The sequence below is a fragment of the Ruditapes philippinarum genome, unplaced genomic scaffold (assembly GCF_026571515.1).
Source record: "Ruditapes philippinarum isolate M1 unplaced genomic scaffold, ASM2657151v2 ctg267_1_1_1_1, whole genome shotgun sequence".
Lineage (NCBI taxonomy): Eukaryota > Metazoa > Mollusca > Bivalvia > Venerida > Veneridae > Ruditapes > Ruditapes philippinarum.
In genome coordinates, this window is record NW_026855002.1 from 391,144 (window position 1) to 414,822 (window position 23,679).

The 23,679-nt window shown below is 31.2% G+C and overlaps 2 protein-coding genes across 4 annotated transcripts in view; one reads left to right on the forward strand and one right to left on the reverse strand.

Annotated features, from left to right (window-relative positions):
• LOC132741784 (lysocardiolipin acyltransferase 1-like) lies at positions 1-15,737 on the reverse strand. The gene is made up of 5 exons (XM_060730050.1): positions 15,405-15,737; positions 13,043-13,241; positions 11,858-11,970; positions 8,103-8,253; positions 1-7,682 (listed from the first exon to the last, which is right to left on the reverse strand). The coding sequence occupies exons 1-5, from the start codon at positions 15,594-15,596 to the stop codon at positions 7,225-7,227; spliced, it is 1,113 nt and encodes a 370-aa protein (XP_060586033.1). The 5' UTR covers positions 15,597-15,737; the 3' UTR covers positions 1-7,224.
• The window catches only part of LOC132741785 (mitochondrial amidoxime reducing component 2-like), a 19,579-nt gene continuing 11,602 nt past the window's right edge, over positions 15,703-23,679 (forward strand). For 2 of the 3 annotated variants that reach the window (XR_009627332.1, XM_060730052.1), the window contains exons 1-5: positions 15,704-15,796; positions 18,391-18,621; positions 21,940-22,116; positions 22,888-23,062; positions 23,419-23,559. Coding sequence is in view for 2 of the 3 variants with exons in the window: in XM_060730052.1 (XP_060586035.1) it covers positions 18,392-18,621; positions 21,940-22,116; positions 22,888-23,062; positions 23,419-23,559 (723 nt within the window). In the remaining variant the exon portion in view is untranslated. Of the gene's footprint in view, positions 15,797-18,390; positions 18,622-21,939; positions 22,117-22,887; positions 23,063-23,418; positions 23,560-23,679 lie in introns of all 3 variants that reach the window. The other variant, XM_060730053.1, reaches the window with a different exon arrangement.

Sequence of the window (23,679 nt, forward strand, 5' to 3'; positions counted from 1 at the left end):
TACATCTTTTCACATTTAATCTACAAAAATATCACTAAGCATAAAGACTGGCAATGAAAATAAAACACCATTTAAATAGTTCACGTCAATACAATAATAATAACTAGTTACCAAAACATTAACTATAACATGTATGTCATGTAAAATGATGAATACCCATAATGTATGCTGAAATTTTCTAGCTTTTCGCAAAAAATAAAATTTATCTAATTTTAACTCCGTATATTTATATCAGTAATTAAATCTTTGTGAACTTAACTTGAATATAACAGTAACATCTTGAGCCCCCAATGCAACTTAGTTAACAAGAAAAATCAAGTTAATAACAATTTAATAATTACAATCTCTAATTGTTATGTTGCAAAAACAGACAAAAACATTTGCTTCCAGTTTTCTGATCATTTAAGGGATAATAAACCTTGTATACTGGAACAGAAAATTTATGTTATTTTTAGATTCATAATGCGAATTACATTGCTTGAAAAGCAAGTTAACAAAACTTTTACCAATTCCTTTTAAGTCCTCTTCATATAACAAACAACTAGAATGGCATCCATATTATAAAACTTTTTCTAAGTTCTTTCTCAAAACTCTAGATTTTCATTGGTCAAAGAACATTATGAGGCAGTTTCTGACCAATCAAATACCTGAGACCTGTGGGGTCTTAAGTAGAATAACCAAAAAATAAATTATAAACTATACATTTTTATATGTCACATAGCTTTATAAAGAGTCATCAAAAAATTCAATTTTCTTTTTGTCTTTTAATCAAACTTTGTTCAGCAGTTTAAATATACATGTAGTTCAGCTTTAAGTTTGACTCATAAAACACTTGTTAACAATGCTGATATTATGAAAAAATGGTCATAGTATGTCTTTAACAAAATATTCTTTACTATATACATGCAAATTTTTATCTGTCAAGAGGCAGAATGCCTTAAATAAGAAATGCTAGTTATTAAAGCACCCAATCATATGATGATGTCATAAATTTAATCTGATAATGAATAATGACAGGAAAATGTATAAAGATGAATATAAGTTAATAATAGAAATTAAAATAAGGGACAGTTTAGGGCACACAAATAAAAAGATATGTAAAAGTAAAGCTACAGTACAACTATTCATGTTAAATATCCACACAAAAAAAACTTGTGGAAATCTTAACTTGATGGGTCTTTTTTTCATTGATCTAAATGAAAAATAACCCTAATTGACCTTAACAACACAGAATTTATATCTTAAACGGTCTTGTCCTTTTATCATTCTGGACCAAACCATTTATCATTTTTGGGTAAAATTTTACTAATGCCAAACAGTGCAAACCATGATCAGACAGCATGGATGTTACCACTGGTCTTGGGTCTGCACTGGTGGCATGGATGTAATCATCTGCTACCAGCAGGCAAATGGTAAAATAAATATAAAAATTTAAAGCATAAAATCAAATCAAAATAACATATTAAAAATCAACTTCTACAATATATGTTACAATACATTAAAGGGACTCCACTTTGGTTTTTTTTACATGAAGGGACTGGAAATATATTTTGGAGATTAATGTTCCATTTGATGTAGGTCTGAACTTACATAAATTGTGTGCAAAATTTCATATCGTTATTTTGCTTTGTTTTCTAAGAATAATCGTTTTTATTGTGGAAAATTACCAAACATTGAAAATCATTGCAATGCTAATCTCTCAAACCTGGCTAAAATCATGCAAAAAAAATAAATAAGATTTTCAAATTAACTCGAAGAATATTTGTTGCAGATAAGCAACACTTGATCTGTGCAAAAATATCAAATTTTATTTTATTTATAGGTTTTTTTTACCTCAGTGGAGCTCCTTTAAGGATGTGAAAACACAAATCTCTAATGCAGTAACAGAAAGCCTGTAAATATTGATAAATACAAAAAATAAATAACACAAAAATAAACAAAAGCAAGAGGACAGAAAACACGGGAGTATATGTTTGTATCTAATTTTACATCATTACCTAAATGTCTAAAAATAACTTTACTCTTTGTTCTTCTGCTTTAAAAATACATTTTGGAAATTATAATCTCAATTTTCACTATACAAAATATAATTACATTCTAAAAGTATATGACTTTATCATATTCCCTCAGTACATGTATATACTTTTAATAACATGCTCACATTTTGTAACCCTGTATTCCAAATGATTTCTACATTAAAATGTTATACTGAATATGATTGACATGTTTAAAGCCTATATTGAATGTGCATTATGTTCACTTCAGCAATATTTTCTTTGCTTTTACATACAAAATATTATTTTAAACATATTTATTTCAGCTTTGATTGCAAAATCAAGTTGATCAAAGTGAAACGGCATATTTTTTGTCCGAAGTTATCAGTGTAAATAACAGAAATAAAGACCTACTGGGGTAAGAATTTAGCAGTCTGTTAGTATCTAAATGGTCTTTACTTGATTGTTGAAAACTTAAAATTCTAAATTTAAATTCACCCACACATTTAAAATCAACAATAATAACAACATTGTTTTTTTCAAGGTTCCTCATTTGATAAGACCACCCTTAAATATTTAATAATATAATTATATAGAGACATGGCTATTGCATTCTTTAATAGCACCAATTTTTATTGTCACATTCTAAACAATTAAAAATCTGTTTTGAGAGCTAGAATAACTAGTTTTTTATGCTGCATTACAACAAATGCTAAGAGAATATTAATTGGCAGCATGGCTGAATGGTTAACCTGTTGAACTAGTAATCTAAAGATTTTTGGCCGCATGGGTTCAAACCCCATCAGGGGCAAGCCATTGTTTCCATGAGCAATAAACTTTACACTCATTGCTTAGTACTGGTTGGTTCCAGGACTGGATTTGAGAGTGTTTCAGTAAGCTTATAGCTTACAACACAATCTAAAATAAATGTGTATACACTAAGAAAATATTGCATCTTTGAAAACATGACATTACATGACAACATAATTACCCCCCTTGGAATGTCACAAGAAAATCAGCAAAATATACATATACAAATAGTAAGGATTAAAACATATATACTAACTGGGTAACTGATATGTAATAACTGGATAACTGATACATATAACTGGGTTACTGATATGTATCAGTAATCCAGCTAAGAACTAAGAAAGGGTTTTTAAGTAAAGGAAACTGGAAACTTGAGGTATATAAAAGGACTGTTCAGACACATAGATAAAGCATTTTTTTCATACAAAAAATTGAAGCATGACTACCTGAGAAAACAAACAAAGTCCATGCCCTGAAATACTCCATGTCAAATGTGTTCTATAAATAGATCATTTATACATAACATTAACAGTGGTGGATTCTTGTTAAAAAATTATAAATAAACCAATTTCTGTTGGCAAGAGTGGCCATCATTTGTTTTATGAATATATAATATATTAATAAATCAAACCTCATTGGCTGGAATAGATATCATTTGTTCTATAAATATACAATCTATAAATAAACGTACACCCATTGGCCAAAATGGCTGCTCATTGTTCCACGAATAAATAATTTTTAAATATACCAGAGCCTATTGGCTAAAATTGTTTGTTCTTGTTCTTAAATTATAATATCTATTAATAAACCAAAATCTATTGGCTGCAATGGCAATACCCCCCTCCCACATACACACACATATGATACTATTGCACAAAAAGAAAAAAAATGGCTTTTCACACCTTGAAATTCAAACAGGTTGCACAGAAGGCATGGAAGTATTTCAAAGCATTGGTGTAAGTTATAGCAATACTGTAAGGTTATAGCAAAATCAATGTTTAAAGTAACATATCATTAAAATATTAAAATTCAATGACAGTTCATAAGCTAAATATAGATTTAAAAACTTTTTCCATGCCAATGTGCCGTGTGAAGTAACAATATTACACCAAAACACTTCTAAAAATATTTCTTTGACAAAAATGGAAATAATTTTCATCAAACTTAAGTTTTAACAAATGAGCTACAGATTACGTGAAATACATACAGAGAAATTCAAATCCAGTTTATATGTATGTGTTTTGTCAAGATTGATAACATATTAATGAAAATAGGATGACAAAGTTATAAAGTGATTCATGCTTTAAGTACATGTAGTTTCTTTAAAAAGAATGAAACATGGGCAATGTAAGAACTGTAGTGTATAAAATAAAGATAACAGTAAAACTATAGAAACATATAACATACAAATTACATTATTAATTACCTACACAACACAATAACATATCTGACAGCTTAAATTATACATAAATGTATATAATACACTTATTATTGTACATAGTATATAATTTTGTTAATATAATCTGACCAAAAAAAAATTATAGAACAATGTAACATAAAAATCAAGAAACTGATTTTATTGTACATTTTTGTAATCATTTAAAAAAATAGAAATTTGATCTGCATGCATTAAAATGTCATGGCATAAAGAAATGTTGCTCATCACAAAAAAGAACACCAAAATGTCAATGTTGGTTTATTTTGAAATCTATATAACCTTTATTATCATATATAATATTCTTTTGTTCAATTTTATTGCAAAATCCTTAAAAGGTTTATGCTAGAATTATATAATTACATAACAAATCCCTTAACAATGTTAAAGCATGGCAAATGATAACACAGCTCAGAAAATAAATTTGTTAATCTAGTAACAGATTGAAAATACATTCCAGTGAATATCACACCTCCGGTAGATTTCTCTTCATATTTCTATTAAATAGAACCTCAGAGTTCCTTCCCAGAAACAAATTTCTATATCAATATTTTCACATCAGATGTTGAATATAAACTTAAATTATATTTTTTTTTAATAGATATACATGTTTCAACTCTAGGAATTTTCATCTGTAGCACTTCACTTAGAACAGTATATAAGATCTTAAAAAGCACCGCATTTCCTATATTTAATTTCAACAATTTAACTTATAAAAATATTCATTTATTGGCCGCTTCATCATTTTACATATAAAACTAGTTAGTGATATCATTAACAAGTGAAATATAAAAAAATATCGATCTTTCAGCTTTAGATAAAAATTTACTGTATGGCACTGAAGATTATAAAACTTACAAAATATTTCATTAGTCATAAATAACTTTCAATTAATTTTTCATTAAAAATAGACAAAATTCATTTAGCAATTAATTCTTATTAGTTATTAGTTTTTTGGTTCTCCATCACAAATTTGGGAATGAAAGATCAAATCTAACCTATAACTATAGAGGATATTGAATGAGTGTAAGTTCACTACCGAATTTATTGAACCAGTTGAATAAAATTTTATTATGGGGAGCCTCTGGCAAGCAAAATATTATTTTATTCAATGACTTCAATAAAATCAGTAATGAACCTACACAAATATAACATTCTATTAAGCACATAGCCAAAATAAAACTGTTTAAAAATTATGTAAAAGAATCATTTTTCATTGACACGCCTCTAGTGTAACACTTAAATTTAGCACATCTTTACACTAATGTTTGTATAACGTATATGACATCATGTCAAAATATATGCACATCCGTCTAATACAATTTTTATTGAGTCACAAAATCAGCACAGGTTTGTAATAATTGACAATCTCTTACAAAAAACAAGGAAACCCTAAATCTTACTCTTTGATACATCATTATGACCGTAATAGCCAACTATAATGTAGTTTTAATGTGTGGTCCGACCCTGTTTGCTTTTAATGAACAATTACAGCATCCATGTGACTACTGTAAATTTATTCAATAATGTTCTGTCTTATGTTTGCATGCCACTCTGTTTGGTATAGAAAGAAAAAAAAGCAATAGAATATGAGAAAACTAAATGTTGGCTTACTTTTTGTTTTATTTTTTTAAACCCTTTTATCAAAGATAAAATAACTCTCACATTTCGACACATACATTAAGTAGCTAACCCCTCACTTTCTTTGCTTTTTTTAAGCCAAGGTAAAAAGATAAAAATCCTGCATAAAATGTAACAGGTTGAAAAAAACAACAAAAAACAAGTTTACTGTTACAATGGACTTTTTTGCCTATGTAAAGATAAATATCACAACATTATTAGCACAAAGACTTGATGTAAATCTGATTTGCCAAATGACTAAGAGATGATTAAGCTAATGGTAATATATGAAAATATGTACCAATCTCTAACAAGAAAAATAGTTATTTAAAACTTTAACGATTATCGTCACTTTAGTGCAGTAACAGTTTAACTCATTATATAATATTGTAAGAGTTAACCTGTTACTGCACTTAGGTGACTATATATGCCCTTTACAAAAATGTACCTGCTTTTGTGTAATGGAGTTGCCCTGTTTTGAATTTTGGAACAGTTCATTTAAAATTGAAGGGATTCCAGAATGGAAATTTAAAAATGAAGCTTGTAACAGCATAGAGCCTGAATAGCAGACATCAGGCTAGCCTGGCTCTTTACTGGTGGTAAAGGCTAAGAGTGAGTGAGGTTTAAAAAAGTGTTGGAGCACCACAATAATAAATACTGTATTCCGGTATATACCGGACAAGGCGCTTGAATAGAGAATTGCTAAAATCTCGCCTTTTCACCTGCCGAAATGCAATTTAAGACATCTTATTCATCTGTTCACACCAATTTATATATGATAATGAAAGAAAAATCGCCAAAAAAAGCAATATATTTCTACTTTGTGATTATGATTTCTGAAAGTGTCTAGAGGTATTTAACTTCAACACTGTATTGAGTTAAATCCAAAGACTATTAAGTATATAACTATCAGTTGCAGCAGGTTTAAGTATTTAAATGATCAATTTAAAAACATAATGATCAGACAGGCATTAAAAATAGAGTTACAGGAATGGCTCTATCTATGTATGTATATACATTCAATACATGTATATACATACAATATTTGATAAAAACCCAGCATCCTACTTTATTCATACTGGGCATCTACATGTACATAAGTACATCGTTTATTAAATGCTATGAGATCAAGACAATACAAAGGGATGCATACATGTACAAATGTATAAGAATAAATATTTTACATATCATATATATATACATGATAATATATATATATACCTAAATACTTAATAAGACATTAGGCTATCACTATAATATACGTTAGACCATCACAAAAATATGTAAAAACTGACAACAAATTCATGAATGACTTAGAAAAAGATAAAGAATTCACAGACATGTTTGTACCGTATTTTTATATCCTTATTGGATATTCATTGCTTTAGCTATAAGAATGTTGAACCCTTGCGTGTATTTTGATACGCAAAAATAAAACACAGTACATAAAGCTACATACACCCATGCTAATGGGTAACTCCACAGGACATAGGTAACAAATACATGCCAAGTTGACCATGCTACCCAGCTATACATAAATAAAGCCCCAATTAAACTTTCATTAGATCGAAGAGCCTCCTGCCCTGTGCCGTCAAAAGATTTCTTTTCGTAAAATTCTTTAAGGACCGCCTCTTTCTGACTCCATTTTTCTTTACACCAATTATCCAGATCGTCTTTGTGGGTGGGGATTTCTTTATTTGGAAACCAGTCTATCAGAAAATGGATCTCTGATGGGAAATTTCCCTTAATTATATCCATTTCATTTTGGGGAATGGTTTTTGGATATGCTATGGTGATATCTGTGACACAGTCCAATATTTCATCTGAAACACACAGATTCTATATTAATATAAAATTCAAGCATACTCTATGAGTATGTTTCTTAAAGTTATATGTCTCATTAACACAGTTTAGTAAATCAATAGTCAAAACATGATAACTATAAAGAAGTTTTATAAAGATTTAATAACATAACCTTTGTTGTCGTTATTTTATGACAAGATTATAAGTTAATGTTTAAAATCTATGAATTTTCCATTAACAATCAAGTTTTTACACCAAATTTCAATATATGTACTGCTTTCTTTGATTGAAATAAAAATAAATTAATAAATTTGCAGTAGCCATGTATACAAATTTTATAAACATCACAATTCTCCAATGTATATCTATGTAACAAACATTCTGTATTATATTACAATAAATCATAAATAAATCTTATTTCAAGAAATCTTCACAAATACCTTTCTTCATTGACTGTACAATATGGGTAAAACCCGTCGTCCGTGGATGAAGCACATAGTTATACTTTGGTAGGTTATTCTTTTCAGCGTGTGCGTCACTACGCTTTTTTGTATTTGCCGTCAAGTCTGTACCTTCTGGAAACAGCAAAATCTGAAAATATGGAATTATTTTTAATATACATGCTATCAGTATTGAGTGAGACTAAAAAAGTAACACTTAATATCATATTATGGCATATAGCGGACAAGGCACTTGAATGATTAAATGCTAAAATCTTGCCTTTTCACTCGCCAAAATGCACTTTAAGATGGCTAATTCATCTCACATCAATTTATATACGATCATTAATGAAAAATGTTAGAAAACGGTACTGATCCAACACTGTAGTGAGTTAAATTTGTCAGTATTTCTTTCTAGTTATATTCTATTTATCTTAAATCTGTATTTTGTCAAAAATTTTAAAGTTGAAAAAATACCCCAAAAACATTGACACAAAAATGTGGCATTGTCGTACTCGAGTCATCAAGTAACTGGAGGTAAGCAATTAAATAATTAGCTTAGATATCTAAAAAAAAAATTTATATACATCAGTATGGTAATAAAATAGGATTGTATAATTTTTATGTCATACCAACTTAATAATATACTATTACATGGGTCTTTAAGTGTGCAGTTTGGTTGAAAAACAAAACAAATAATTTTATGTAAACTAAAGAATGATGGATTTTTTACTGTTTTATTAACTTACAGCTCTAGGTAAAAGATGTTACCTCAAAATATTGTTTAGCTAGCGGTCATGAAAAAATAATTTAAACATACTGTAGGCAAAAGTATAAATGAATATGATTATGTACAGAAAATGTCATGTAATCTTCTTTGGATCTGAAAAGCAAGGATCGAGAATCAATTCTGGGGTGATTCTAAAAACATATATAATGTATAATAACTTAGAATGTAAATGAAAAATTTGAATGTAAAAAATGAATGTAAATCTATGTTGCAAAAATATATATTCAATTTTTTTTTATAAATACAGGATTTCTTTTCATCTTGTGGTACGAGCAAGGGTGCACATATGAAATATGATAATTTTCATACCAAAAGATGAAAATAAATCTTGTTTTTATATAAAGAAAACTTGAATTTTCTGTTAATTATATACTTCTTTGCTCTTACAATTCAAAAGACTTCCTTTAATTTTGTGTAATGTCTGAATTTTGAAGAAAGTAGTCCAGCAAGAAACCAGTGAAAATACAGAAATTATGTTCTCTGCAGTGAAAAATAAAATGTTTACAGTGAAATTACAGAAAATGAAAATTATGCATTTTATTTTGAACATCAATATTTCATTCATAAGAATATAATATAAGTATTGGTTACATTTCATTCAGTGAATGTAAAATTCTTTTGTGATCTTTAACTGAAATTGTGATAAACATGTACAAATTTTGCAAGCATTATGCATCAGTGTCTTAAATTTAATATTCACTTTTACGACACAAATTATGTTATTTATCATGGCATATAATATATGATATTATCATGAATATTATAATAAACACAGAGTTCATGAAACAGTATCATTCTCAGATCCAGCGATTTATACTATATAACCGTTTATAAAGTTGGCTTACGACTGACTTGGTTTATACAGAATTTATTTTAGTATGATTATGTAGTAAGCTATAAGCTTAAAGACACACTTTTGAATCCGTTCCTGGAACCAACTAGTTATGAGCAATAAGTGTAAAGTTTCTAGCTCAAGGAAGCAACGACTTTCCCCTCACGGGGTTTGAACCCATGCGACTAGCGATCATTAGATTACTAGTCGGCTGCGTTAACCACTCGGCCATGCCGCCACTCTACGGCTGACTTACATGTATCTTTTGCATTGTGATAGTCACAGATACCCCTTAACCCATAACCTGCCTGAACTGATAGTTTTGCTTTGCCACCAGTATTATAAGAGCCGGTCCAACAGGCACATATTCCATGCAGTCTGACCTGAGGCTCAATACTGTTGGCTGACTTATTTTAAATATTAAATGTTCATCTTGATATCCCTAAAATGATAATGATCAATTCCAAAAATTAGTAGGTCAGGACAAGTCCATTTTAGAAATTCAGCAGGTTAAAGGGTAAACTAACAATGGTAAATTTCAAAATTTCAAGCAGGACAATTCCATTACATTAACAAACATAATAGCATTATAGCACATATAGGTTACAAATCAATTTTTTTTCAAATTACTTGGGAGTGAATCATAAAATATACATGTACAAATATGTGATCTTGTATATAGTCACCAGCATACCAATTCTCTTGTATAAATACATGTAATTTACATTCTTCCATGGACACATTCAGGTGAATTCTTCTTTATCACATGAGGTTGAGAGAAAATGCCTTTTTTTGTTTCTTTGTTTGTTTGTTTGATTGATTGATTTGAGGGCACACCAACACTATTGGCCATAATGGTGCCAAAACAATTTTTTGCTTGATTTTTGCTAACCTTGAGAGTGTTACAAATTAGGGGTCAAAACCAGCTATTTCTTTTCTTATCAAGATACAAAAAAACATTTCAATAATATTAAAATAATGTTTAATTGTATGCAAACAGAAACCTTTATATAAGTAGAAGTAACTGTGTAGCATTTTAAATTGATTTGGACACTCCACATAAAATGTTCAAACAACAAAACATGATTTAAAATAATTTATCAAATTCATTTCAAGCCGATTTTAATAAATCTAACCAAAGATGTACACAGACTTACGAGGCAAAATGAAATTAATTTATTATTTCAAAGCAGAAATTAAATGCATAAAGCTAATTATTTTCCTATCAAGGCATTTCCTCTCAATCCTGTAAATTTTAAATTCCATTTACATATACATAATTTTTTGAAGAGATAGTTCAAGAGTACGTGAAACCGCATAGAGTCAAACAGGTGGATCCGCAAAGTCTTCCCGGGGAATTCAGCCCGCCGCCTATGGTGGCGCGTCGGGGTGCGGGATCCTTTAACAGGACCCCGTCCCAGCACGGTTCTTAATTACATGCAATTATTGGTTATTTTCTGAAAAACAATCCAATATCCAATTTCATGATAAATGAAAGCACCAAAAAAGATTTTTAAAATTGAGTTCAGTCTAAAATGCCACCGAAATGCAAGAAATAAAACAAATTTGTTTGATTTTTCATATATAAAATCCATTTTTCTTCAGCAAATTATGAAATTTGGATTTTCTTGAAAGAACAAACAAATTTATTTTTATACATACCTCAACCTCTATAAATTAACTGTTTCAACATTAAAACAAAATGTAATATTTAATAATGAAAGCTCAAATATATAAATACCATTACAATGGTACTATTTGTTTGTGTTTTAAATCGAATCATAAATTAAGCAGTTCTATTTTCTATGTGTTTTGAAGTTTACATGATATTTAAAATGAGCCTTTGCCAGGAGTATACAGCAAAGCCAATCTGCACACCCATGCAGTCTGACCAGACTCTATACTATTGGCTGACCAACTCAAGTTTCATCTTGATTTCCCTAAATTTGAAAATGGTAAATTCCAACTTCCCATTTTTGTCCATTTAAGAAATTCAGCAGGTTAAGCCTTAATGTGGATGTTTTACCTTAATGTCAGATCTATTCAAATAAAAAATATATAAAATATTGTATTTAGAAAAAAATATCTTGATGAATGTATAAATAAAGATAAACTGATAAATCAAAGCCTTACCTGAGGTCTATAATCAATATGTTTGTACACACCAAGACATTTTGATATGGTTCTCTGATCGTCCTCCCACTTCCTGTCCAGAAATATAAAACCAGCGATCTGCATAGCCCAACCTGTTCAACAAAATCAATCATCAGTTTTGACCATAAGCAGTATCAGTAGATAAAAAAGGCGCCAGACTCCATAATAGGTCTATTGTTTGTTTTTGTTTGGTTTTACAGTGCACCAACATAGTTTAGGTCATATGGCGCCAAAACAGGAAAGATGATTTTGGCTAATCTTAGGTCTTACAAACTTCAAAGCAACACACGGGGTCAAAAGCACCTCACCTGCTGGAGCTAAGACATGCATCGTAATAAATCGTACATACATTGTAACATATAAATTATTACTTGAATCTTCAATCTTTTTTACTTTTCTCAAAATCTTAGTCCTTTTTTCTTAATTTTGATTTTCTTGAAATATTTTGGCTTATCTGGAGGCTGCAGACAGTGACATCACGTCCCATCCCAGTGTACATGTACATGATTAGTGTACTGGAAAAGGACGTTATAAATTAAATTTTGTCATAATTCTTTTTTAATTCACTATTTAGTTTCACATATTAACATAAACAATCAATAACTTGCATGACCCACAAGAAATAACCTTTGAAAATTATCAGTAATGTTCACTTGATAAAAAATGTGGGGCAGTCTTTTTTTATTTTAGGCAGTTTTTTCAAATTTTATCCTAATCATTTGTCATTATCAATTATACCAGTCATAAAAGTCCTCAATCTTTTTAAATACATATCTATAAATTCAGCTCAACCAGGCAACAAAAAAATGGGCATAATGTTACTTCAAGTTTTAGATCGATATGCATGTAAATTATATTGAATTATAAAATATTTATAACCAGGAAGAGAACGAAAGAAGTAAAGTAATATGATCATTTTCCCTATCTTAAACCAAAAATAAATATATGGAAAAAAGTGATTCCTCGCAGACTTGTTTGATTTTCAAGTCACAAAGACCATTAAATAAACATGTATGTGTAATTGTCATGATATGGGAGCTTATCTGCTTATCTGCTGGTGAAAGACCTTAGGTGTTTCTTTTTTATCAGACACAAGTGGGCACCTGAGTAGAACCGCCTACCTGATTGTTTTTAATAGGCAACTAATAAATATTTCAAACTCACCTATTCCTGGAAGATATTTCAGTCCATTTTTCAAGCTGATAGTATAGCGTCTGGTTGATGCATGCCTGACTTGGTATGAAAACAGGTACAGCCAATCAAATCTTGTACGGTGATTCATAATCATAAGATTAGATGCTTCGTTACTTGGAACTCTGCCATAAATGCTAACCTTGGTCTGGAAAATTACTTCATAAATGGACTGAAAATGAAACAACATTATATTGTAAGTCTATTAAAGGTTTAACCATGTGTCTTTAGGAAAACAAATACAGTAAAAACTCTAAAAACAAGTCCCTCTGAAAACTGGAATCCTCTGAAAATGGGACTTTTTTAAAAGTCTATTTTTCCTTATTATGAAGTTATAAGTTCTACTGATAAAATGTTACATGTTTCTTTATGTTTTGGTGGTTTATTCAGATATTTTAACAAATTTATTATCATGTCTCATCAGTCTGCATGTATCTGCCAACCTACTTAGCTGGATAACTTAAACCAGCAATTACCAATATCTCTGCAAGGGTCTTACTACTGATCTCTCATGATTTCTGAATCCTTGGTGGGAGACAAGTGACCATTAGACTCAATGTCCAAGATCATCTGTCACAGAGAACAACTTTGACCATTGTAAACATGTCACATGGACACATGGATATTAGCTTTTACCATGAGATTAGTGACGACAAAAAATTACAGTAATGTTGACTATTTTTATAGTGGCCTTCTGCTTAAAAATTATTATATGTTGGAAAAACAATTCTGTGTTGTTTCAATCCAACTATTTCTGCACTTTTATCTGGGAAAAGTGCATCATATCACTGTTTTAAAAGCTTTGCTCAAAACAGCGCCCAGAGTCAGTGTAAGCTATTTATAACGGCCATCAGTGATGTTCTGTTCTAAAAAGAGAAGATTAGATTAATTAACAAATCGTCCACTTTACTAATTTAAATATAGGGAACAGACTGCATGGTAGATTAGACTGGTATCGAGGTTTTTCCTTTAATGTTTATGTATTTTATTGTTGGCAAATTTCATTTTGCACCTTTTTTCTTTTGGTTTGACAATTATATAAAACGATTTATCTAAAAATAATATATCTAACCTTTAGAAAAGCTAAAAGCCGCTTAAATTTGGCTTCAATGGTTTGATCCATTTTTCATACTTTCTTTTATTTCCCCAGGTCAAACCATTGGCTTCAATGGTTTGATTCATTTTTCATACTTTCTTTTATTTCCCCAGGTCAAACCATTGTAAAAAGACATTAACCATCCAAAAACAGGTTTTATAGTACTGCCATGGAGCTAAATATAAGATGGAGAAGAAACTGTGACGTCACACATTTAAAATCAGTATCGGCAGACTTTTGTTCCCGCAAGTTATCATATGTCGATCGCAGGATTTTGCGAGATTTGATGCATCATGGGTAAAAGTAGCCAAAATACCGCCATATTAAATTCCCAGAGGTACATTAACAAAAAAGACTAATCATGTTTTCTACTTATATAAGAAGCAATAGTTATTTATTCTAAAACGTACAAAAAACACTTTTCCACACAAATATTTCTCCGAAGAAAACCCATGTCGGCAATGTAAGCAATAATTCACGGATATCGCCGAAGTTAAACAATAGCGTGAAAATCGGAGACTAGCGGAGACTCACCGAAGCGCGCAAAGGATTGTGGGTCTGAATCTGACTATCGTCTATTTTCGGAGTTTCTTATCCGTTGTTTATATATCTGTGGTACTTCTAGACTGACGCACAATGTCAAAATAAAAGTGACATAAAAAGAACTTAAATCCCGAAGATGCAATATTAGTTAGAACTGGCTTCCATAACTTTATATGTCGCTTTTAATAGTTTTATTTTGACGTTGCTACAGTATATTATAAAACCTATTCGCTGAAGTCTAATATACATGATATAACTATAATTTTCAGTCAAGAAATATTTTGAGCGAGCTCGACGAGCTTGCAAAGCCAGCTTTACAGTAACACCTGTACCTGCTAAGTGATGGTTTTGAAAACTTTCATCCGAAGTACCGAATTGGACATATCGCAACTTTTCAAATTACAAGTTAACGATAAAAGCCGATCGATGTACTCTGATTGAAATCGGAAGCGTAGACTCAGGTGTCCTGTGCACTTATATAGGAACCATAATAGAAAGGGGGAACCAGAATAAATGGAAGCAATGTATAAAATACCGAACGACAATTTTAAAACGGAAAATGTAAAATAAAAATGAACGATTATTTTAAACTACAGTATCTTACGGTAAAAGAAAATCGAGCTCGCTTTGATGCTTTGCCTTTTTCATATTAATATGTCAAGTCAAAGTGACATGAGCAAAAGGTATCAAACTTACCACACAATATAGTTTCCATGCCCATATAATCTTGTCAGTAACACTTTTTGTATACACCGGTGCGATGAAAAATAATGGGAGGATCGGTGTCAATAAAAAGATCGTTCCAAAGTAGGTGGAATAAAATATAAGGAAAACAAAACTTATGCCCCTGAAGCATCGCCAGTAACTTTCTATGTTTGTTTTTGCCATAACAATAACACAATTATGATTGACTTCAATCGAAGATTCGATCTCCAGTGTTAAAGAAAATAACAAGAATAAACTTGTGTTTTTGTTGCTGTCAAAACACTTTCATAGTTGAAGTGCTCTTCTTTCTGAAGTTTAGAGAGCACTTCCGGTAACAACAACAACAACAACAAGTGTCTGACTAACATTTAAGCAGATTTAATGTAAGTTTCGTTACTAATACATAATGTTTTTGGTAGATTAAGCACTTAATTTAAATTATGCATTTAATATGAAGAGTATGGCATATTGATAATAGACTGCCAGTCCTTTTATTTCATTTCCTTTTATCTGCAATATTTATGCCTGGTGATTCGTACAATTGTCAACTCGTACTCGTGTAAATTGCCACTTAATATTAAAATATTTTTCTCAAATACTTACTTACTGGCGTTCGCTTTTTTCAAATGGGAAGTGACAGTCAAACTCAATTTATTGAGAAAACATTGTAGGTGAGGACTTGTCATTAACAGATTAAATGGGAAAATTTGCAGCTTAACTATGGCTCAACTATGACTTCATTAAAATGTGTGATGATACTGATCTGCAAAAAATATGCGCAAATCGCACAGCCGCACGACCAATTTATTTTTATAAATACGTACTTACAAATTTTAACCTGCTTAGTGTTTTGAATTATTTTTATAAACAGTCGATTTACTAGACTGATTAACAGTTTGCTGATTTACCAAAGTAAATGTGTTACGATTCTTTTGAAATACTGTGATCCTACCAGACAAAAAATAATTTCAAACTAGGGTTGGACACCGGTTCCCGGTATCGGTCCTATACCGAATAGTAACTTCGTAAATTACCGGTATATACCGTTTCGTAAAATACCGGTACTGGATTTGATACTTTTGCAATTTTGTAAAAAAAAATAATTTAATAGTCAATATGTAAAAAATATAAGAAGATTTTTAAATAAAAACAGCCTACAAACACGTAAAACAAACTATGAATTACTATTATCATGCGGCGAGTACGGCTTTCGCGGCAAACTTGAAGTTTGTGACGCGGCGATATTTTTGTAAAAGTATTATGCCGCTTATGTTCAAGATAATAATATTTTTGTACTCGGCAGGAAAATATAATTATTTGAACTGATTTTGCTAAGAGTTTGTAAGTTTTAAAAGTCAAAGAAACAACGAGAAAACAAATCAAATACTTGAGTAATCATCGGCACATCGCACACAGTCCTTCCAATCACATCGCACACAGCTTTTGCCGTAATTACAATGTAAATCCAACATATGACAATTGTTTATTCAAACAATGCTTTTAAAAAATAATTAAATCCTTTTTTCAGTTTAAGTCTCTAAACACTCATAATGAATACATATTTAATGTTTCCAGGTTCTTTTCATCCATTACCACATGTACAAATCCACACGTGAATTACGATTTTAACATAAATGAGGCCGAAATATTCCAACAAAATATGCCTTCTTTTGTTTTTGGTGTAACACTGAACTATTATTAAACATGTATACATTTTCTTAACAAAAGAATGCCGACAGAACTTCAATCAAAAAGTGTGAATGTCGGCGGCTCTTTGATGGTGATATAGTAACAACATCAAAGGGAGGCATATTCTTTTGAATAGCCTATTATGCACCTGTCAAAGTTCAACTTGTGTGTATTACACATTTAGATCTGTGATACTTTAAACAACTGAAACATATTTCATATAGTGTTTGTAGGATTTTTTGCAAATGTTGGTTAGTATTTTTGCGTATTTGAGCAGTATGGAATTATGCAATTTGGTAAGGACAATACCCTTTTTTTCTGTAGCAAGATTTTCACGGTGCATGTTATTGAAAAATAAAAGATGTGTAAAATTGAAGGGTAAATTCAATATTAATAAATACCAAATCCTTATTATTTGTAAAGCATAGGTATTTGCTTTATGACTTCTACAAGGACTAATATTAGGTTAACATGAAAATGTAAACAAGTCATTTTGGAAACAGTCTGTGCTGACTGTGCATATACATGTATTTCAAAATTTCTAAGTTTATTACTGTTGGAAAATATGTTTCTGCTGTTGTAGTAGAACAGACTGGAAACATAAGTGACTTTGAAAAAACATCTAATGAAATTTCTTACATGTAATTATAAATTGCAAAGTAAGCCAACCAATCCAGCGATTTCATTTATTACAGTAACCAATAATGTGATTGAAAAAGAATATCAGCATCAGAATAAAATTTCTACACAGTAATAATAATAGCTGTAAGAAAATGATAGATAACCAACTGTCTTAAATTCTTTCAGATGTAGAGATATCAAGATTAAAACAATAATTTGTAGACTTCTCAGCTGCAGACTGCTGTCCTGCATAAGATATGTTGCTGTGTTTAAATTATGTCATGTACTTTTGATGAAAAAGTAAAAGTATTTTACAATTAACATGTGTAAATGTTGTAAAAAAGAGTAAACACAAAACAACAAAAGAAAAGTATACTTTACAGCATGAAATTTCAGAAAGACCAGTAATGTAACATATTTATTTTCTATTACTACATGTTATATCTCTTCAGTTCTTATACTTGCAGCAACGGGTTTGGTATTGTAAAAGTATCAGTATCGATAAAATACCCGTATCGTTTCGTCAGTACCGGTATCGGTATCGGACCGTTTCGTGAGGAACGATATCCAACCCTATTTCAAACACTAAATTTTGATAATGTACCTGAGCACCTTAAACCAAATATGAACAAATATTAGTTGAGAAATCTTTCATTCAAAATTACAGAATGTTTGATAACATAGATGACAGATTGAAGTTTTTGTTGGGCCTCACAGCAGCTGCAACTGCAAAATATTTGGCAGTGTATTGGCTTCGTAGAAAGAGACAAGACAGATTTGAGCTGGTTGGAACAGTTAAAGAATTAATCTGCTATCCTGTGAAGTCATGTAAAGGTGTATATGTCGATGAAGCAGAATGCTCCAAATTTGGCCTCAAAGTGGAGGGAATAACAGACAGGTTTGATATTTACACAGAGCTATATCAATAAAATGGAGAGCAGGCTATGACTCCAGTGTTTTTTTTTCACTTTTGGGGGAAGGGGGTCGGTGCCCTTTGGAGGGGGAAAAATGCAATAGGAGGGGGAATTTGTTTATTTATTGTGCCGGGCATTTAGATTTACCCTTGTCCGTCCGTTCTCTTTTGTGTCGTACGTAACTTAAAAAGTATTTGACCTAGAGTCATGAAACTTTACAGGAATGTTGATCAGCATGTGTAGTTGTGCACCTGGGTATTTTCGTCTGGATATTTTTAGTATTTTTAGAGTTATTGCCCTTGACTTAGTAAAATTTTGCAATTTTCAACTTGTGTCGCATGTATCTCAAAAAGTATTTGACCTAGAGTCATGAAACTTTACAGGAATGTTGATCAGCATGTGTAGTTGTGCACCTGGGTATTTTTGTCTGGATATTTTTAGTATTTTTAGAGTTATTGCCCCTGACTTAGTAAAGTTTTGCAATTTTCAACTTGTGTCGCATGTAACTCAAAAAGTATTTGACCTAGAGTCATGAAACTTTACAGGAATGTTGATCAGCATATGAAGTTTTGCACCTGGGTATTTTCGTCTGGATATTTTTAGTATTTTTAGAGTTATTGCCCTTGACTTAGAAAATTTTTGCAATTTTCAACTTGTGATGCATGTAACTCAAAAAGGTTTTGACATAGAGTCATTAAACCTTACGGGAAGGTTGCTCAGCATATGTAGTTTTGCACCTGGGGTTTCGCTTGTGGATTTATCCAGTATTTGTAGAGTTATTTCCCTTGACTTAGTAAAAACCGTTTCATTATGTTGTTATTTGTTCCTTGAGTGCTTGAGTTAGAATCAACCAACTTTGCAGGAATAATGATCAACATCACTGAATTACAGGAATAATGATTCACATCACTGTGAAGCTATGCGCCTGGGACTTTGCATGTGGATTTTTTTCAGTTTTGTTAGAGTTATTGCCCTTGAGTTACAGTAGTATAAATTTGCAATTTTCAATTTGTTCATGCATAGCTCAAAAAGTATTTCACTTGTAGGCCTGAAAGTTTACAAGAATGTTGGTCAGCATGACTGTGTACTTATGCACCTTGGGGTTTGCTTGTGGATTTATACAGTATTTGTAAAGTTCTTGCCCTTAACTTAGTAAAAGATTTTTAGTTTTCAAAAAATATTTGACCTAGAGTCTGAGTCATAAGATTGACAGAACAGTGGCGCGGTGGGGGCACTCGTGTCCTATGGACACATTTCTAGTTTTATATTGTTTTCTTTTCGGTAGAAAAGGGGAGCAGCTCTTGCAACACAAGTTTAAAATATGTTGCTTTTTAGCTCACCTGAGCATATGCTCAGGGTGAGCTATTAGGATCACTCTTTGTCCGTCGTATGTTGTCCGTTCACACTTTTAAAACGACATCTCCTCTGAAACCATAAGGCAGATCAAAATGAAACTTCACAGGGATGTTCCTTGTGTGAAGCCTTAACAAAGTTGTTCAAAGAATTCCATTCCATGCAGAACTCTGGTTGCCAATGGCAACCAAAAGAAAAAACTTAAAAAAATCTTCTTTTAAAGAACCCAAAGAGCTAGAGCTTAGATATTTGGCATGAAACATCTAATGGGTGTCTACCAAGTTTGTTCAAATAAAAGCCCTGGGGTCAAAATTGGTCCCCGCCCCAGGGGGTCATTGATTTTCCCTATATGCATATAGTAAAAACTTAAAAAAATTTCTTATAAAGAATGCAGAGCTAGAGTTTAGATACTAAGCATGAAACATCTTCTAGTGAGTGTCTACCAAGTTTGTTCAAATAAAAGCCCTGGGGTCAAAATTGGCCCCACCCCGGGGGTCATTCATTTTCCTTATATGTGTATAGCAAAAACTTAAAAAATCTTCTTTGAAAAAAACAACAAATAGCTAGAGTTTAGATATTAAGCACGAAGCATCTTCTAGTGAGTGTCTACAAAGTTTGTTCAAATAAAAGCCCTGGGGTCAAAATTGGCCCCGTCCCAGGGGACATTGATTTTCCTTATATGTTTATAGCAAAAACTTAAAAATCTTCTTTGAAAAATCCTGAATAGCTAGAGTTCAGATATTAAGCATGAAACATTGTCTAGTAAGTGTCTACAAAGATTGTTCAAATAAAAGCCCTGGGGTCAAAACTAGCCCTGCCTCAGGTGTGTCATTGTTTTTAACTATATATGTAAAGAAAAAAACTTGAAAAAATCTTCTTTTAAAGAACCCAACAAGCTAGACCTTAGATGTTTAGCATGAAACATCTTCTAATGGGTGTCTACCAAGTTTGTTCAAATAAAAGCCCTGGGGTTTAAACTGGCCCCGCTCCTTGGGCCTATATACAGGTGAGCGACTTTAAGGCCATCATGGCCCTCTTGTTTTAATATACGAATCTAAAGTATCGACGCGTCGCATGTTAAACTTGTTGGGACGCCGGAAGTAGCTACCTTACCTACCAGAGAACGATTTGTAAACAACCTTGCTTAACAGTTAGTCTTACAGGCATAAAATAAAACAATTTTCGGCAGTTAGTTGCAAAATAAAATGATATTCATTGCAGGCAAATTTGGGCTGCCGTTAAGGGGGAAATTTCTGCTTTGAGGGGGGAAAAACATACTATTTTGAAGGGGGAATGGGGCCGAATTTCGCTGAATATTTTGGTGAAAAAAAACACTAGACTCCATACACTTAAAATCTGTATTATCTCGCATGTTCACATTTTGTGAGATTTTCTGAGATCATGTTAGACAAGAGAAAATTTACCTATATGTACGACGCCATGTTATCTAAAATTTGTTTTGTTTACATTTTTGAAATTACTTTTTGTTACTTCTTTTGATTACCATAATATGGTATTGTAAAGAAGAAGCAAAAAGAAGAAAGAAGTTGCAAAGATGTAAAAAAAAAAAAAAAAAAAAAAAAAAAGAGAGGATATGAATTATTCGATTCTCATGAATAGATGAGAATTTAAACAAATTTTATTACGTAAAACAAGAAGGTGGAAATTGATCACTTTAAAGAGCCAATTAAACTCGTGCAAGGGATTGTGGGTCAAGATCGGAAAATTTTCTATTTTAGGAGCTTCTTATGCCTCTGCAATTTAATTAAAGTGTCTGAAGTTTTTTTTTTTCATTTCAAACCATAATTAGTTTTATAACAAAACGTAAAGTATCAGAAGCAAATAATGTTTACTCATAAGTATACACATGACAAAATAATTGATTCAGGTTTTGTCTCCCAAAACTGTAAGATGTATCATAAAATGTTATTATTTCCATATTTTGATAGGCATTTCATGGTAACAAGAGACAATGGGCGTTTCTTGTCACAGAGGCAGGAGCCTACAATGGCATTGATTTCAGTAAAAGTTATGGGGACGGAGATTGAACTAAGTGCGCCAGGAATGGTACCTCTAAAATTGAGTTCAAACATTCAGAAGACAAGATACAATTTATCCAAAGTGGCGTAAGTTTTACTTGTTGCATATTTATGTAAATTTAGCTTTCAGTCAATGGAGATGCGGGACTCTAATAGTCTGCTGGCAATAGATTTTACCCTTGCAACCAGTGCAGACTAAGATCAACCAGCACATCCATGCCATCTGATCATGGTTAGCACTGTTCACTGTTGAGTCAGTATGAATTTTTAAATTTTTCTTTAAAATGATGATTGGTCTTTTCCAGATCGAAAAATGGTTAAGTCCATTTAAGATATTTGGCATTATAAGGGTAAATGATAGATTGATGCTTTGTATGTCTGGTGCCGTTCAACACTTAGACATCTACTTCTCTGACACTTAAAGTCAGGGTTACTTCAAACATTGCTGACAGAATCTTTGCATGGTGCCTTCTGTTGGGGTCCTATTGAATTGATTGATACAATAATCTACTTTTAACATTATATTCTTGTGATAGACGATACAATTATAGATATATTCTGGTGTTATTTAGTATTATTCCCTCGTGTTTATATTTCATATATTCTAAGTTTTGAAACTTATACGATAATAATAATAATAAGATTTTATTAAAAGGTTTTAGTCCATTATTTTTGCTGTTATGAAACTTTTCTTACTAGTATGAATTTGAACACAATTTCATGTCATTATATATGATAATACAAACTCATGTCATTTTGCCATTTCAGTAGGTCATAAATTATATTCATTTGTACCAGTAATTTTGCTTCAATTCTGTTTTTAACCAGTTATGATTATTTAATGAAAATATATTACAGAGTTTGGGACTGTAACACACAAGGTTTAGACTGTGGGGATGCAGCTGGACAATGGATTTCTAAATACCTGGGAAAACCAGGCTGTAGAATTGTGTTTTGTTCTCCTGACCTGGAGAGAAGAAAATTTATAAATGAAACAAAGCCATGGTTTACAAGGACACTTGAAACAGACTATGTAAGACGTTTTGCTGTTTTTAAGCTTGACTATTCAAAGAATAGGGAGAGCTATTGTATTCTCCCAGACATTCGCATTAGTGTCACACTTCGGTTAAGTTTTTGCTTGCAAATTGTTATCTCCAAAACTACTGAAAGGAAGTGGTTGACACTTCACAAACTTATTTGCTAGCATAATTGGTCAATATCCAAGACCTTCAACTTTGACTGGGAAAATCCAATTCAGCCAGTGAATATGATACTTCACTTAGTGATTCTATAAAAAGTTCTGTTGACTACTGTTCTGACTAATGAGATTGCAGCTATATTTAGATCATATGATAATGATTATTATAATAATGATGCATGTTTTTACAGTCAGGGTATGCGGACTGGGCGACCTATCTATTCCTGACCACTGCATCGCTAGAAGCTCTTAACAAACAACTGAAGAAACCTCTAACTATGAAAAGTTTCCGTCCAAACATTGTTATTGACGGTACAGATGCATTTGAAGAGGTATATATGTCTTATGTTTATATTTTCTTAACATGAATAATGGACAGTATGTAAAAAATTTGATAATTTATGAATGAATAAACTTTCCATACAGAAATACATATATAGAGATATAAAATT